This window comes from Typopeltis vanoorti, chromosome 10 (genome assembly GCF_054136105.1).
Source record: "Typopeltis vanoorti isolate ZY-2024b chromosome 10, IOZ_Tvanoo_1.0, whole genome shotgun sequence".
NCBI classification, from domain to species: domain Eukaryota; kingdom Metazoa; phylum Arthropoda; class Arachnida; order Uropygi; family Thelyphonidae; genus Typopeltis; species Typopeltis vanoorti.
Window position 1 is genome coordinate 70,878,444 of NC_143558.1, and position 15,265 is coordinate 70,893,708.

Here is a 15,265-nt window from a genome sequence, read left to right on the forward strand (position 1 = left end):
ACGCCCAGCACAATACGGAAACATCTTTAATTTTATCTCTAAGTCAAGCAATGTTTAAATCTTCTATTCATCAGTCGTGGCTACTTTTACTTAAGGTAACACGGGTTCTGTCTTTTTATGAGAAGTGCACTGGTCAGGCAGAATCTGGAAAGTTATTTGACAAAGAAAACAATTAATTCATGCTAAATCAAGATACATGAAAAGGTAACACTACACATACTAAATTAATCCAACTTAAATTCACAAAAAAATGACATGGAAATAACATAAAAATCACGTGTCTGGTTCTCCGCTAGATTAAATAAATCTTATTCTCTCTCAAGCTTAATGACTAATGCAATAAGTACGTTCACATATAATTCAGACATTGGAGCAGACTTGTACTCGCATTATGTTAAATTAACTCTGACTATATATCTTATTAGGCTTAACTTACACTTTCACATACTATTCCTTCTTCAATACATAACATTATCTAATTCCTTATAACTCTGCATACTACTTCACAAATATTTTCAACAAATCGGCTTTCAGTCTTTACTACTGTTTTTTATGCTAACAAACAAAAAAATTCAGCAATCTTTGCCATTAATTTCACATCTAGGAAAGACCTATACAAAATTCTTACTTGTTACTTTGTCATCCAGTTCATTACATAAGATCCTAGAGATTGCTGACACCTTCATCTACTTTCCGGTAAATTTCACACATGGGTACTTTTTTTTTTACGACATCGATGATACTTCACACGCGAAGATTGCCAAGGAATTTAGCGGTGGGAACTCTGGAGTGTTCTGTCACTGCTACTACGAAACTTCTATCATCGCCGGGCATTGGTTGGTTGGACGTAGGTCCCTGTCCTTGGAACAGCAGGACACACTGGAAACTCCTCGCATCGAGAGCAAAAACAACAACAACAACAAAAAAAATTAAACAGCAAGCCTAGCTTCCGAAAAGCCTCACACCGAAAGCCTCGTTTCCCTCGATTCTTCCTTCTTTTATTCTGCTCTCCCGACCTTGGAACTCCTACTGATTTAATCGCCTGGATTTTCTTTTAGGGGGTCTTCTCAGCCACCCGGCGGTAGCCGAGTCAAGTCAGGGAAACCCTGTACAACGTTGACCTTTGCAAGTTGCGATCGCCTCAGGTCTTACATACTAATCCCATCTGAGTTAATTCTTTGTCTGTACAATTTCTTGTTACAATTTATTTTAACCTTTTTTTTTTCAGGTTTATTACAGAAAAATTGAGTTAAGTATTAATCAAAATACAAGTATATTAAATTAATTTTATTTCCCAAGTAAAATCAGTAGAGAAAAAATGTTATTCTAAAATCTTTCTATACAAGATTTTACAATGGGAACATAACAATGATCTATATTTAAGAAGTTGAGTTGTAAAGTTATCAGAGTTGAAGACGATACAGGAAGATGGGCTGATGTAAAATCAGGCATAAGACAAGGATGCACTCTATCTCCATTGTCATTCATCATCTATATGAATCACATTATGAAAGAAAGTGGTATTAGACCTGATATTAAAATTGGTGATTTCAATCTCAGCTATTTACTTTATGTCGATGATGTTAGACTCTTAAATAAATCCAATAGTGGTCTGCAGGATTCCTTAATTAAATTGAATAATCAATATAAAAATTCAGACTACTTTGTAGTCTGAATAAAATAATAAATTTTATTCATAAAGATGGATGCTATTTAAGGAAAACATTTCAGCTTTTTAGTAACAATTTTTAGCAAGGATGGAAAATTGAATATGGAAATAAACAACAGAATAAACAAAGATAGCATGGTTGGAAGCCAGCTGCATATATTTATATGGAACAAGAGAACAATTAGCCAAAACTTTAAATAGCTGTACACTAAGACTGTCCTGAAACCGATTTTAACTTATAAATATGAAAGTTCAGTTAGAAATAAAGTAGTTGATCAAAAACTAGAGACCACAGATGTGACAATTCTAAGAAAAGCTAGGTGAGTGAAGAGATGGCATCAATGGCAGAATCATATTGAAAATAAGGTTAACAGGTCTTACATACTAATCCCATCTGAGTCAATTCTTTGTCTGTACAATTTCTTATTACAATTTATTCTAACATTTTTTTCCCCTCAGGTTTATTACAGAAAAATTGAGTCACTTGATATTGTTAGCATTCAAGACTGTGTGAGCCAGTGGTGGCTTGTACATAAGCACTGTGACACTGCAGCATTCTCAAGGAAAAAACAAAAAAATTAAATTTTGTTTGTGTTTATAAATAATAACACTGCTTACAACATTATATAAATGAAAAACAACATATTAAAGATTACAGCTTATGTTTTGACATTGATTGAATAGTTAATAATTGGAATTGTTAGATTAACACTTTAGATTATGAAACAAATGCACTGCAATCTAACGCAGTGTCAGAATCATCACATTCGATCAGTTGCAGCTAGACTCACCAATATCCGTTTGTGCTTGTCACTGCACGTAACAAGTGAATCCGACACTGTTCATTGAACAATGTCACTACAGATAAATTGTACGCTTGCTCATGTTATTTCTATGAGATGAAACTTTGATTATTGGTGCATGTTTGTGGTGAGGGGGAAATATTTTTGGTAAGTCTTATTTTATTCTGTTTAAATAAAATACAATTATTTATTTATTATAGATATACAAGGCTGAATTATGATCAGAGCAATTGTTGGAAATATGAAAAGAATTATATTTTCTCAATTATCATTACATGAAAAATTATCGTTACACAAAACAAATGCACTGCAATCTAACGCGGTGTCAGAATTATCACGTTTGGTCAATTGCGACTAGACTCACCAATATTCGTGTGCACTTGTCACTGCACGTAACAAGTGAATCTGACAATATTGCTCATTAAGCAGTGTCACTACAGATCAAATGTATGCTTGCGTGCATTATTTCTGTGAGATACGAAACTTTTATTATTGGTGTGTGTTCATGGTGAGGGTGAAATATTTTTGGTAAGTCTTATTTTATTTATGGATTTTATTTTCAAATAATATTTTTAATAAAGCAAATTTTATAAAATGTAAATTTATTTATTAATAAATTGGTTACTGATTAGGAAAAAATGAATTATTTTCCTTATTTTGTATATGCGGCACCCCCACTTAAAATTTTCATTGGCCACCACTGCTGTGATGTTTTTTGATCTTAGATAGTTTTGGGGTAAGAGAGCTGATATATGGTAACTGTATATGAGTGATAGGGTTGGAATCATCTTCTTGTCGAGGATGTTGGCATGGTCTCAAACATTTAGTGATGTTACGAGACGAATATCCATTATTTAAGGTGTTTTTCAGGAAGTTAAGCTCTGTTTGAAGATCTTCTTCTGTGGAGGTGAGACATCTTGCTCGATGGGCAAGGGTGGAGATGATGTCGTTTCTGAGGAGGGAAGTGATGAGAAGAGCCATGTAAATATCTATCAGTTTGGGTGGTTTTTCGAAAAATTGAAAATTTGACAGTCAGGTAATCTGCTGATCTTTAGATCCAAGAAGGGGAGAATGCCGTTAATCTCTAGTTCTGATGTGAATTTAATGTTCTGATGTTGGTTATTTAAATGGTTTAGGAAGTTTTGCAGTTCCTCTAAACTATGTCCCCAGATAAGGAAGACGTCATCAATGTAGCGTAACCACAGTTTAGGTTTTAAAATAGCTGAAGAAATAGCTTTCTCTTGAAAATCTTCTAGAAAAATGTTAGCTAAGACTGGGGATAGAGGGCTGCCCATAGCTAACCCACTAGTTTGTTTGTATATTTTATCTTCATAGCAGAAATAGCCGGAATTGATGCAGTGAGTTAGAAGAGCAAACATTTTTTTAGAAATCTTGTCCTTAAGAAGAGTCAGAACTTCATCTATAGGTACATTCGTAAAGAGAGATACAATGTCAAAACTCACCATTCTGTCAGAGTCTATAAGATTCAAATTTTTTATTTTTGATATGAAATCTTCAGAGTTTTTGATGAAGGAGGAGGAATTGCCAACTAAATGTTTTAAAGAAGCTGCAAGATATTTAGACAGATTGTACGTAGGTGAATCAATACCTTCCACAATAGGTCTTAAAGGAGTGTCAGCCTTATGGATCTTAGGCAAGCCGTACAACCGAGGAATGAGGGGATGGAGAGAGCAGAGAGATAGTCTTGTGTGTCTAGGAAGTTCAAAGATTTTGAAGAAATTCAACATAAAGACCAACTATACTACTCTACCAAAACTTCGTTCCTTTCTGAGTCGACCAAAACCAAAACACAACCAACTGCATTTTCCTGGTGTTTATAAAGTTTTGTGCGACTGTGGTCGACCTTATTTTGGCCAGACAGATAAATCTGTTTCACTTCGTCTTGAGGAACATAGACGTGACATCTCTTACAATAGAACACGAGCAAGCGCCCTTTCCAGTCATGTCCTCTTCTCGGCAAACTCTAACCTTGAAGAACAGCCACATCAAGTTGATTGGAAATGCACTACTAATTTATATATATGCAAGGATGAATTTGAAAGAAGAATTATAGAATCAAAAGAAAGTTCTGGACCCTTCACATTTGAACAACAATCTAAGCTACAATTTGCCTGATTCTCATAGCGCAGTGGTCCAGTACTGGCACTCTAAAATTAGCTGTCGCACACATTCAATTCATGCCAATGGTGCATGCGGTCACCTATTCAAACATGACTGTTACTATTCTACTTTTTATTAAGCTGGAAAGTCCATGTTTTTTACCTTGTTATTTTTATGTCTTACGTTTTTTTTTTTTTTTTTATTTCTTACCTGAAGAAGTCGGAGCACCGATGAAACTAGTCGTGATTTATTAAAGGTTTTTGTTATACTTTCTCGGGTTCTAGTCAGTTAAATTTATTTTTATAAATGTATACATCCCGAGTAAATCCTAATTTAAATAATATATATATATATATATATTGAAAATTGCTTTAACTTAGGAATATTACTATCTCTTAAATTTTCCAGTGACTTATCATGATTGACTTTATCAAAAGCCTTTTTATAATCAATGAATAATATATGGGTCACTAAACTGAATTCTCTTCATTTTTCTATCTGGAGCTTGAAAGTGAAAAAGGCATCTGTGCAGGATCTGCATTTCCAGAAACCATTTTGTTCCTCTCTGAAAATATTTTCATAATATTTGGTTAATTCAGTCTTTAAGAGACTTGAATATATTTTATATCTGGCATTTAAAAGGCTAATGACTTTATAGTTTTGACATTTATTAATATTGCATTTTTATGAAGATGGGGAATGAGCATTTTGGCTGTTTTCTGGTAGTAATTAGCCATTTAGGATCTTATTCATAAATTCTAGCAGTTTGTATCTGAAGTTTTCTTCAGAGAATATGAAAGTTTGATATTAATACCATCTTCTCCATGGCTTCTATGGTTCTTGCATTGTGTAAGTGTTGACTAAATCTTCAAGGGTAAACGAGTCTGTTGAATTATTTGCAGATAATGGTTCAGAGAGTGGGTTGTCATCAATTGTCCATAATTCTTTATAGTATTTAAGCCAGTCCTCCAAAGTTATGGCACTGATCTTGATCGATTCTCTAAGATTTTTATTCATGTGTCTTATAAATTGATATGTTTGTGTTTGAGGTTTATCAATATTGCTTTCTAAATTGCTAAAGAAATGGTTCCATTGCGCTATATATCTTTTACATGTTTCACTTTTTTGCTATTGCTCTTTTGTGTTTATATTCAATTTCATCCTCTCTTGTGCTTAACCATTTTTATAGGCCTTCCATTTTTTCATCTATGATTTTCCTGATTTCTGGATCCTAGTTATGAAGACCTATTTTTTTTTCAATTGTTTTTTCATTCTCAAGATTTCTTGAGCTGAATCCAAGGAAACACTGCAGAGATGATTCCACTCTTCATTAATAGATTTATCTGAGAGTAATTGCTGTAATTTTTCATTTATATTTTGCTGAAATAGTTTTCTTTTAGCAGAGTCAGATAATGAGTTGATTTTGAATCTAAGTTCTTGGTTGTTTAATGGATACTGGTATTTTTATCATCTTGGGAAGAACTGTATTGATGTCACACATAAATAATGATCCGATTCAATTTCAAAAATTTAGAAAGACTCTAACAACAAGAATGAATCTACCTATTTTATTATTTGCTATTGTATAGTCTATAATAGATTTCGATCCTCTCACTTACCATGTGAATTTATGAACATCTCTGTGTTTGAGCATTGTATTCATTATTCTTATTTTTATTGTAGATAGAGAAATCAATTAATCTTTTGCCGTTTCTATTTTTTACTAATTCTCTAAAAGTTCTGACATGATTTTGGATTTTCATATTGCCTAAGTGAGCATTTAAATCACCCAGCAGTAATAGCATGTCATTTTTGTTTATTTTCTGTTATATTTTGGATTGGTTATAGAAGCCTGAACTTTCTTCTTTTCTCTCTCCTCCTCTGGAGCGTATAATCTGAGAACTGTGAAATACCCTCCATTAAGTTTCAATCTGATTTGTAATATTCTTTCGTTCCAATATTTATAGTTATCGATGTTAGCATTAAGGGATTTGTGAATTATGATTGATAATCATGCTCTTGCTCTCTGGTCCTCTTGTACTCCACTATAGATATATATGTAGTTATCGGTTTCTTTGGTTACCTGATTTTTGTTCTCTGTTTCAGTCAATACTGCAATTTTGATTTTCTTTTGATATAGCATTTCATCTATTTGGTTTTCTTTTTGAGATAAACTTCTTACATTCCACGTAGAAAAATAAGTGATAATCTTTTTTAAATTAGTACCTTTAGCCAGTATAGGGCCATTTCCATTTTGAGTGGTCTTGAATTCTTTCTTTGAGACTTGAAAGTAATTAGAATACTTGTGAATTGGTTACTAGCCAAAGCACAAGGTGTTCCTAGTGGTGGAGCTGCCACCTTGAGGCAACTAGGCTTGTCTTTTTTAGTAGGTAATGGAAAATATAGTTTGAGAGGAAAGAATCACCCCCCCCTCACCCTCGAATTGCTCTAATAGCACTGGGGGGGGGGGTAAGTAGTAAGAGAGAACAGAGAAGAGAAGAGTAGAAGACCACCATCATCATCAAATTCCTGACATGTACCCTCAAGGGATATACAGGATATGATAGTACTACATGAAAAATTTACATCATTACTAATTTCCTATCTACAATTTTCCTCCAAATCAATCTGTTACCTGTCAAAAACTCCAACATTATCAGATCTTATATTTCTATCTTCTAAGGCATTTTTTACTGCATCAATCCACCTATATCTTGGTCTTCCTCTGGGTCTTTTTCCTGCCAACCTGGCAGAGAACAATTATTTTGCTAATCTTTCCTCTCCCATTAATTATAATATACCAAGTGTACATTGTAGGAAATAAGATCAGGTCTAGTTCAGGTATCTCAGGTTTGCCATGAACGTACTCACCAGTGTGAGTCTCTGAAGACATATCCTGTTTATGGTAAGAAGTGTTTGTCACATGTAACCATTCACAACTGGGTCCAGACATTTTTGCAAGGACACATATACTTCACAATAAAGACTGATCTGTTCACCTGCTGAGACTGTAACAAAAGCTACCATGAGAACGATAGAACAGATGATCTGAAATGGCAGGCAGATAGCGTACAACATAATGCATAATAGCTTTCATTTTTGGAATGTGTGCACATTGAGTGCCTTAATTAGTAATGAGAAAATTGATCATCAACATAAAATTAATCAAATAGATCTGACCTTGCAACATCTCTTTCGCTATGCTGATGAAGGAGAAGACACACTAAGTGGGATTGTTACAGGGGATGAATCATGGGTTCACCACTACCAGCCTGAGTCAAAGCATGCTTCACGGCAATTCTTCTTCATCAGCAAGCATGAAGTTTAAGGTTATACCATCAGTGGGAAAGCTTATGGTCTTTTGGAATGCCCAAGGAGTACTGCTGGATCATTTTCAGAAGCATGGAGAAAATGTGAAGGCGCATTGTATTGTGAAATTTTATCGAGGCTTTCAGATGCAATTCACCAAAAAACAGTCCTACTGACAAGAGTACTATTCTTGCATGACAATGCAAGACCTCATAGAGCTACAGGAACCCTGGAGAGAATTCAAGAACTTCAGTGGGAAGTCATTCAACAACACATTACAACTCCAACCTCATCCCCAAGTGACTTTTACTGTTTGGCCCATTGAAACAGAATCCTGGTCTGAGGTTCATATTTCACTTGTTTTATTTTTTTATAACTATTTGTAACTCACTCACTTTCTCTCGTACTCAGTATACAACTACAGACTGGTTTACAACTGACAATAAACCCAGTCAATGTTTCTATTCAGTAGATTCAAAAAACTGCGACACATTGCTACATACTATCTAGGCTTAGATTCAATCAGCTACATGAAAGGATTTCGATACTTTCAAGGTCTAAATCACTAGTCACAGGCATCTTTAAATTTAAACACTCTAGTTCAAAACCACTAGATAACGAAGATAATTGTAAGGATGTTGCTAGATATGTTTGCAGTAGCAGACTGATATGTTTGTTAATGCATTTTCAATTTAAATAAGTTAAAAATATTAACTTAAATTGATGTTACTTGCTTTAGTGTAAAGTTGGTATTAAAAGTGGTCCTCTCTGGCTTTCAAACCTTCATCACACCCCAAACTGCTGACAGACACATCTAAATTCTTCAATTATGATTTTCAAAATGATTTGTGGATATGTTTCCTTCAACTTTAATGTAAAAACTACTTCTGATATACTGTCTTTCAGATTTCCCTTCATGTAGCGAGCAGTAACACATACTGGCACAATCCTTTGGAAAATCCTAAGCAGCATCATTTTTCATGAATAAAAAAAAACTGCGACACATTGCTACATACTATCTAGGCTTAGATTCAATCAGCTACATGAAAGGATTTCGACACTTTCAAGGTCTAAATCACTAGTCACAGGCATCTTTAAATTTAAACACTCTAGTTCAAAAGATAACAAAGATAATTGTAAGGATGTTGCTAGTTTTATAATAAGCCAGATAACATAATCAAAGTTCAATTATGAAAAGAATACACATCACTTCTAAAAAGAAAACATAATCGATGGATACGCACTATTCTCTATGGACTATTTACAAAATTATAAATATTTAAATTAAACAATGTTTATTTAACTTTGCATTACAATTCTCTTGTGTTATTGTCTGAGACTAAGAAAAGTGAAAGTAAGAAATGAGATGTGTTTAAGATTTGGGGAATACTTGAAAGAAATCAATTACTCATGGCAAGAATCTATTTAGGTGCAGTAAAGAAAATATAAACTGATATAAAAATATTCTTTACTGAATAACAATACAAGATCATCTATTCATGTGGAATCTGTTATGTGGAGCAAATAGGCTAGTCAGGTGAGATATGTGTATCAGAAAACATCAAAGATGTGGAGAAAAAAGAGAAAACCTAATTCAGGACTGACAGCACATACAACAGATACTAAGCATCTAATATTATAGCAGAATAAAGAAATTACTTACACTACTTACAAATTTTTATAAAAGCCATAGCTAAAAGAGAAGTCAGAAAAAGACAGAGAATCATGGAATAAATTTGTTTCTAATTTAGAACATGATTTATATAAAATAAGACCTAATGTATATAAGATTTTGAAACACTTAAATGCAGATACCAAAGAAAACATAAAATTAAACACTGAATTGAAATTAGAAGAATTTCTAAATTATTACACAGAATTGTGGACAGATAAATATTTTAGAAAAGACAACTGACAAACATTTAATGAAAATGAAAAGGAAATAGCTAAAGAAGATTTAGAAATCAGAATGAAAGACCGGAAAGTCACCTGAAGAAGATAAGCTAGGTTCAGAACTATATAAATATGCAGGACCAAGATTCAAAGAAAGACTCCTATTATTTTTAAATAAAATCTATACAACTGGTAATCCCCCCCCCCCAAATAGAATGGAAAAAAGCAACTGTGATTCCTATCTTTAAAAAAGGTAGTAGAGATGACCCTAAAAACTATAGAGGTATAAGTATACTAAATTCCTGTTACAAAATATATACCAGAATCTTAAATAACAAAGTAATGAAATATTCCGAAAACTTTATCCTAGAAGTACAGAATGGATTTAGAAATGGACGATCATGTATAGACCCAGCCTTTTGCCTAAAATTAATAATAGAGAAAAGAAGAGAATATAATTTAGAAACACATATTGCATTTATTGACTTTGAAAAAGCATTTGCCAAAGTTAAAAGAAACATATTATTTAACATATTAAAAGAAAGACAAATACCAAATAATATCCTAAAAGCTATCACAAGTATATATGAAAATAATCAAATACAAATAAGATTAAATATACGAGAGAGATAAACCAAGGGGTCCAACAGAATGTCCCCTCTCAGCAACTCTTTTTAATATATACCTAAATGAAATAATAATAAAATGGAATAAAAATTTCCATCAAGGTATTAAACTTTCTCCTACTGTGAACTTAAACACTCTCCTTTTTACCAATGACCAAATAATAATTACAAATTCTGAAGACAACTTACAGAAAGTTTTGGATCTAAATGAGATAGCCAAAGATTATGGTATGATAATATCAACAGAAAAATCAAAAACTATGGCCTATAAAGGACAAGATCCAGCAAGAACTAAAACAGTAATAGATAACAAGATCTCAGAACAGGTGAATTCATTTAACTACCTAGGATGTATGATCACATATGAAAACGAAAAAGATATAAACCTAAAAATTGCAAAATATTTAAAAATAATAGGTGTAATTAACTCGATATTTAAACCAAACCTAGTTCAAAAACAAACCAGACTAAAAGTATACAATACATTAGCTCCACCAGTCTTATTGTATGGAAGTGAAATCTGGACAATAAAACAAAAAGACAAACAAAGATTAATAACAGCAGAAATTAAGTTTATGAGAAAAACTGCGAAGTATACTCTTTTTGGTCACAAAAGAAACAAAGAAATTATGAAAGAGTTAAACCAAGAACTAGTAATAGAAAAAATTAAAAAATATAAACATAAATGGATGGAACACGTTCAAAGAATGAAAATAGAAAGATTACCAAAACAAGCCTTAAAGTAAAACAAGCCAGGATGCCCTCTTAAAAGATTCAACGATGATTTCTAAGGCTGAAACAGGCCATGCTAGACCTAAATCCTTGATATGTATGATGATGATGATGATGATGACTTACAAATTTTTATGTTGCAGCATTCAAAAAGTCACTGGAAATTTTTAAAACTCTAATCCATGTAACAAGAAATGATCCTGTATCACGTTTGGTTATCTTTGAACTCTAACATTCTAAACATCACATTAATTATAATATAATATGAAAATCGAGTGTGCAACATATGAAATATTTCAAATACTCTATATCACTCAAATTGTTAGCTAGCTTGCAATGTCACATGAGTTTAGTTTTTTTTGTATTTAAACCTCCTGAAATGTATTATAATGCACATGAAACAATTCAAGATTAAAATTTGTATTGCTATCAAAGTGTCTGTGTGCTTTAGATAAGGTTAGCATTTTAATAAGATAAATTTTATTTTACCTCAGAAGCATAACAATTTCATATCATTAAAATATCAACCTATACTGACAAAAGTGTCTGTCAAATGATTCTTACTTTTTGTGAAACTGGTGTGGTAATATCATCTTGTTTTTCAACTGAATGAGCCAATGGTGCTCGCCCCTGGAAAACATCATCTTCAAGAAGGGTGGGGGCATGTACTCTAATCTTGTGATTTTTCAAATCTGATTTATGCTTCTGGCTGTTAGATGTATTTTTCTTATAAAGATCTGCTATTGAGTTGTTAACCATGTTTGTATCCTATAAAATTATATCTATATATTAAAATCTGAACAGTGATTGTGTGTAACTTTTCTTCTAAACACATAAATAAACACAACTTTCTTCTTTGTGAATAAATCTGTCTATTGAAGTAGAATCAAAAATATTTCAACAAGCAGTCACCAATGTGTCAATATAACTGAATTGATATTGAGTTTAGATAAGTTTAGCATTTTAATAAGATCAATTTTATTTTACCTCATGTCATATCCAACCTATTCCAAAAAAAAGGGAGACAGAAGTCAAACATCAAACTACTGATCAAATGCAATCACCTCATGTTACAACAAACTGTCACACTGAGGTCTACTTGCCATCCTATGTAATTGGGTTGCTTGTAATCAATCACTGTATGTCATTGTTGATGGCTCCCTCTCTTCAAGCTTCACCACCAATGCAGGGCTCTGTCCTATCACCTAGCCTCTTTCTCATGTACATAAACAATCTACTTTTGATCACCATTGATCCTATCCATAGTACTGCAGATGATGGTATTCTCCATTCATCCTACTCATTTTACAAACCATGGAGTGCAAAGATATTCCAAGCATCAAGATCACTTAACACTTATCTATGTACTATTCTTCAATGGACTTGAGGACAATCTGGTCCTATTCAACATTGTCTTACGTCTTCTCTTTGGGAAAAAAAAAATCTCAGCTCACATTCCCTCACCCTAAGTAATACACAAATCACTAGACAAGATCAAATATCTCTGCTTGGACTAACATTCACCTCCAGCCTTTCCAGGCACAAACACATTACAATAACTTTCTTTTGAAAGCTATTGTAATGTGTTACTATTATTAGTGATGTGGTGTTGTGATGTGGTTACTATTATTAGTGATGTGGTGTTGTGATGTGGTTACTATTATTAGTGATGTGCTGTTGTGATGTGGTTACTATTAGTGGAGACAAACCATTCTGATGAGGTAAAAGAAATCCTAAATTCTGCTTTCCACAAACACCCCTTAACCGCCTCCTATGCACCAACATCTCTCTCCTCCAAATTCTTATGCCATGACACTGCTGACAGCTGACTCCTCAGCTTGCCATAATTACCTGCTTTGTAATTTTCCATATAACTTAACAGAAAATTTTGTATGTCTGGTAATATCCCAAGTCAATTAGTTACAACAGTCAAAATATTAACATAAGAATGAGTCAAACAAGATGAATCATACTTTCAGGTGTCTTGGTCATAACTGAGTGATTTTTTATTTTGTTTTCCAAATTACACAATTATATCTAACATGGTGCTTTGGAACTTTAATAGCGTTGTCTCCAGTTCACTCAGCTGCAAAACACGATAGTATAACTCATGTTGTTTGACTCATTCTTGTTAATATTATTTTGAATACTGTAACCAATTCATTTGCTCTCTCTCTCTCTCCCTGAATGATGCTCATGTTACAGTGAGTGAAATACATAAGAGTTGTAAATAAATTCTAATTTCCTTTACATGTGTTAAATTATTCATTAAAAGTCTATCTATCTATCTATATATTCCCTTCTGCCATACGGCTGGTGGGGGGTAGCTATATGCTACCATACTAGAGAGATGATTATGAGCAAGGTGGTTTCCCGTTGCCTTCCTTGCCGTACTATATCCTATGGTTGCCTGTGTGTTCAAGGGGCTGGTTTGCCTGCTTGTGGGATGAAAAAACCCAGATAAACTGGCAGAAAAAAACCTGCTGTCCACGCCCAAGACCAGCTAACTTGGCTATGGCTGAGAAAGATCCTTAAGCTCCTCGCGTCATCGACGGGAATCAAACCTAGGCATATGGTTGCAAAGCACAGAGGAACTAGGCTAACCATGCGGACTCATTAAAAGTATCATTATAAAATCCCTACAAGATGGGAGGATAACCAGAGACAGACCGTTGAAAGCAAAAAAAAAAAAAATTTGCTGAATTATACTGGACATTATATAAGAATGGTGGTGCCTCTACACCTTAGTCAGTTTTGACTATGCTCTTTTGCTGGAAAAGCCTAGGTTCAAATCCCATCTAGGATGCAAAGAATCTTATCAGGGATTTTCAAATGAAGTGAGTTAGTTAGTCTCATTGAAAATCATCAGGATTTTCTTCCCAACTTACATATAAAGTATACCTATAGGCATAGTGCACACTGTCTTATCCTGGAATCATGGTTACAAAATCTGAGGCAGATTAGCAGACAAACAGATTGAATACCAACTTCCATTACATCTTAGATTTAGATTTACTGATTATGAGGATCGTTGATGTAGCAGCAATTTTCACAATACTTGAGGCACTATGAAATCAACAAGTGAAGGACTGGCAAAGGTTGGTCGATTGGTAGAGCAGCTGCTACTAATGGCTCAGTTAAGTAAGTTTGAGCGCGGCAAGTAGTTGGAAGGGGACCAACTGTTCGATGCTGTTGGCACACTCTCCCTCGATGAGTCTTTGGACTCCCTGGAGGTGTCTAATAATAATAATAATAATAATAATAATAATAATATTTAAGGACCATCAAATAATCAGCACAATGCAATAGCAATAAATCATTATAATAGAAACAACTTCAGTGTAGAAATATATAGGCATTATTTAAGGATACAATTTTAACAAAAATACTTACAGCATGTTCAGGAGAAATATTCAAAATTCTTGATTAAGAACAACAGCAAAAAAAAAAAAAAGGTATCAAGATAAATGGGAGACATTTAAGCCTTTAAGCCTCTGAGATGACATAATTATCTTTGCTTCAAGTGCTGTGAACTCCAATCTGCTAACAAAACAGCTGACATAAAGATAAATTTAAAGACAAGTTATGTTCAACAGTCATGTACAACCAAAAATAATAAAAATCAACGATGATGAAACTGTAAGAGAATCACAAACATTTAACCTAGTACAACAGATCAAATGCTGTGAATACATCAAAAGCTAAGCAAGGCATGGCTGGAAAGCAAATCGATTGCAGTTGTATCTAAATACAGGTAACCCTTGGATAAAATGTGTATGTTAGCTTCCATAGAAATGGCGAGCTATATAAATCACGTTATGCGAGACTCAGATCACATAGAAAAAGTAGGGTTATGTTCCAAAATCGTTTTTTTTTTTAAATTATATGAACAACAATGACATATCAAATGGCATTCCTTTTTTGATGGCTTGAATTAAACAAAAAAATATTTTTATTTAATTCAAGTAATTCATGTAAGTTAAGAAAACATATAAACTATGAAACAAATACATAGTATAAAATTATAAAAATTACAAATTGTACGTAAATTTCATTGCACATAATGCATAAATATTTTAGGCAAAAGAAAATAAAGTGCATATTTTAATCGT

At 33.2% G+C, this 15,265-nt stretch overlaps 1 protein-coding gene across 3 annotated transcripts in view; it reads right to left on the reverse strand.

Moving 5' to 3' along the window:
• The window catches only part of LOC150102497 (nuclear valosin-containing protein-like), a 534,631-nt gene that overhangs the window by 412,871 nt on the left and 106,495 nt on the right, over positions 1-15,265 (reverse strand). For 2 of the 3 annotated variants that reach the window (XM_090398754.1, XM_090398756.1), the window contains one exon: positions 11,718-11,921. The exons of the other annotated variant lie outside the window; for it this stretch is intronic. In XM_090398754.1, coding sequence (XP_090254880.1) covers positions 11,718-11,921 — 204 coding nt within the window. The remainder of the gene's footprint in view (positions 1-11,717; positions 11,922-15,265) is intronic. 3 annotated transcript variants of the gene reach the window in all.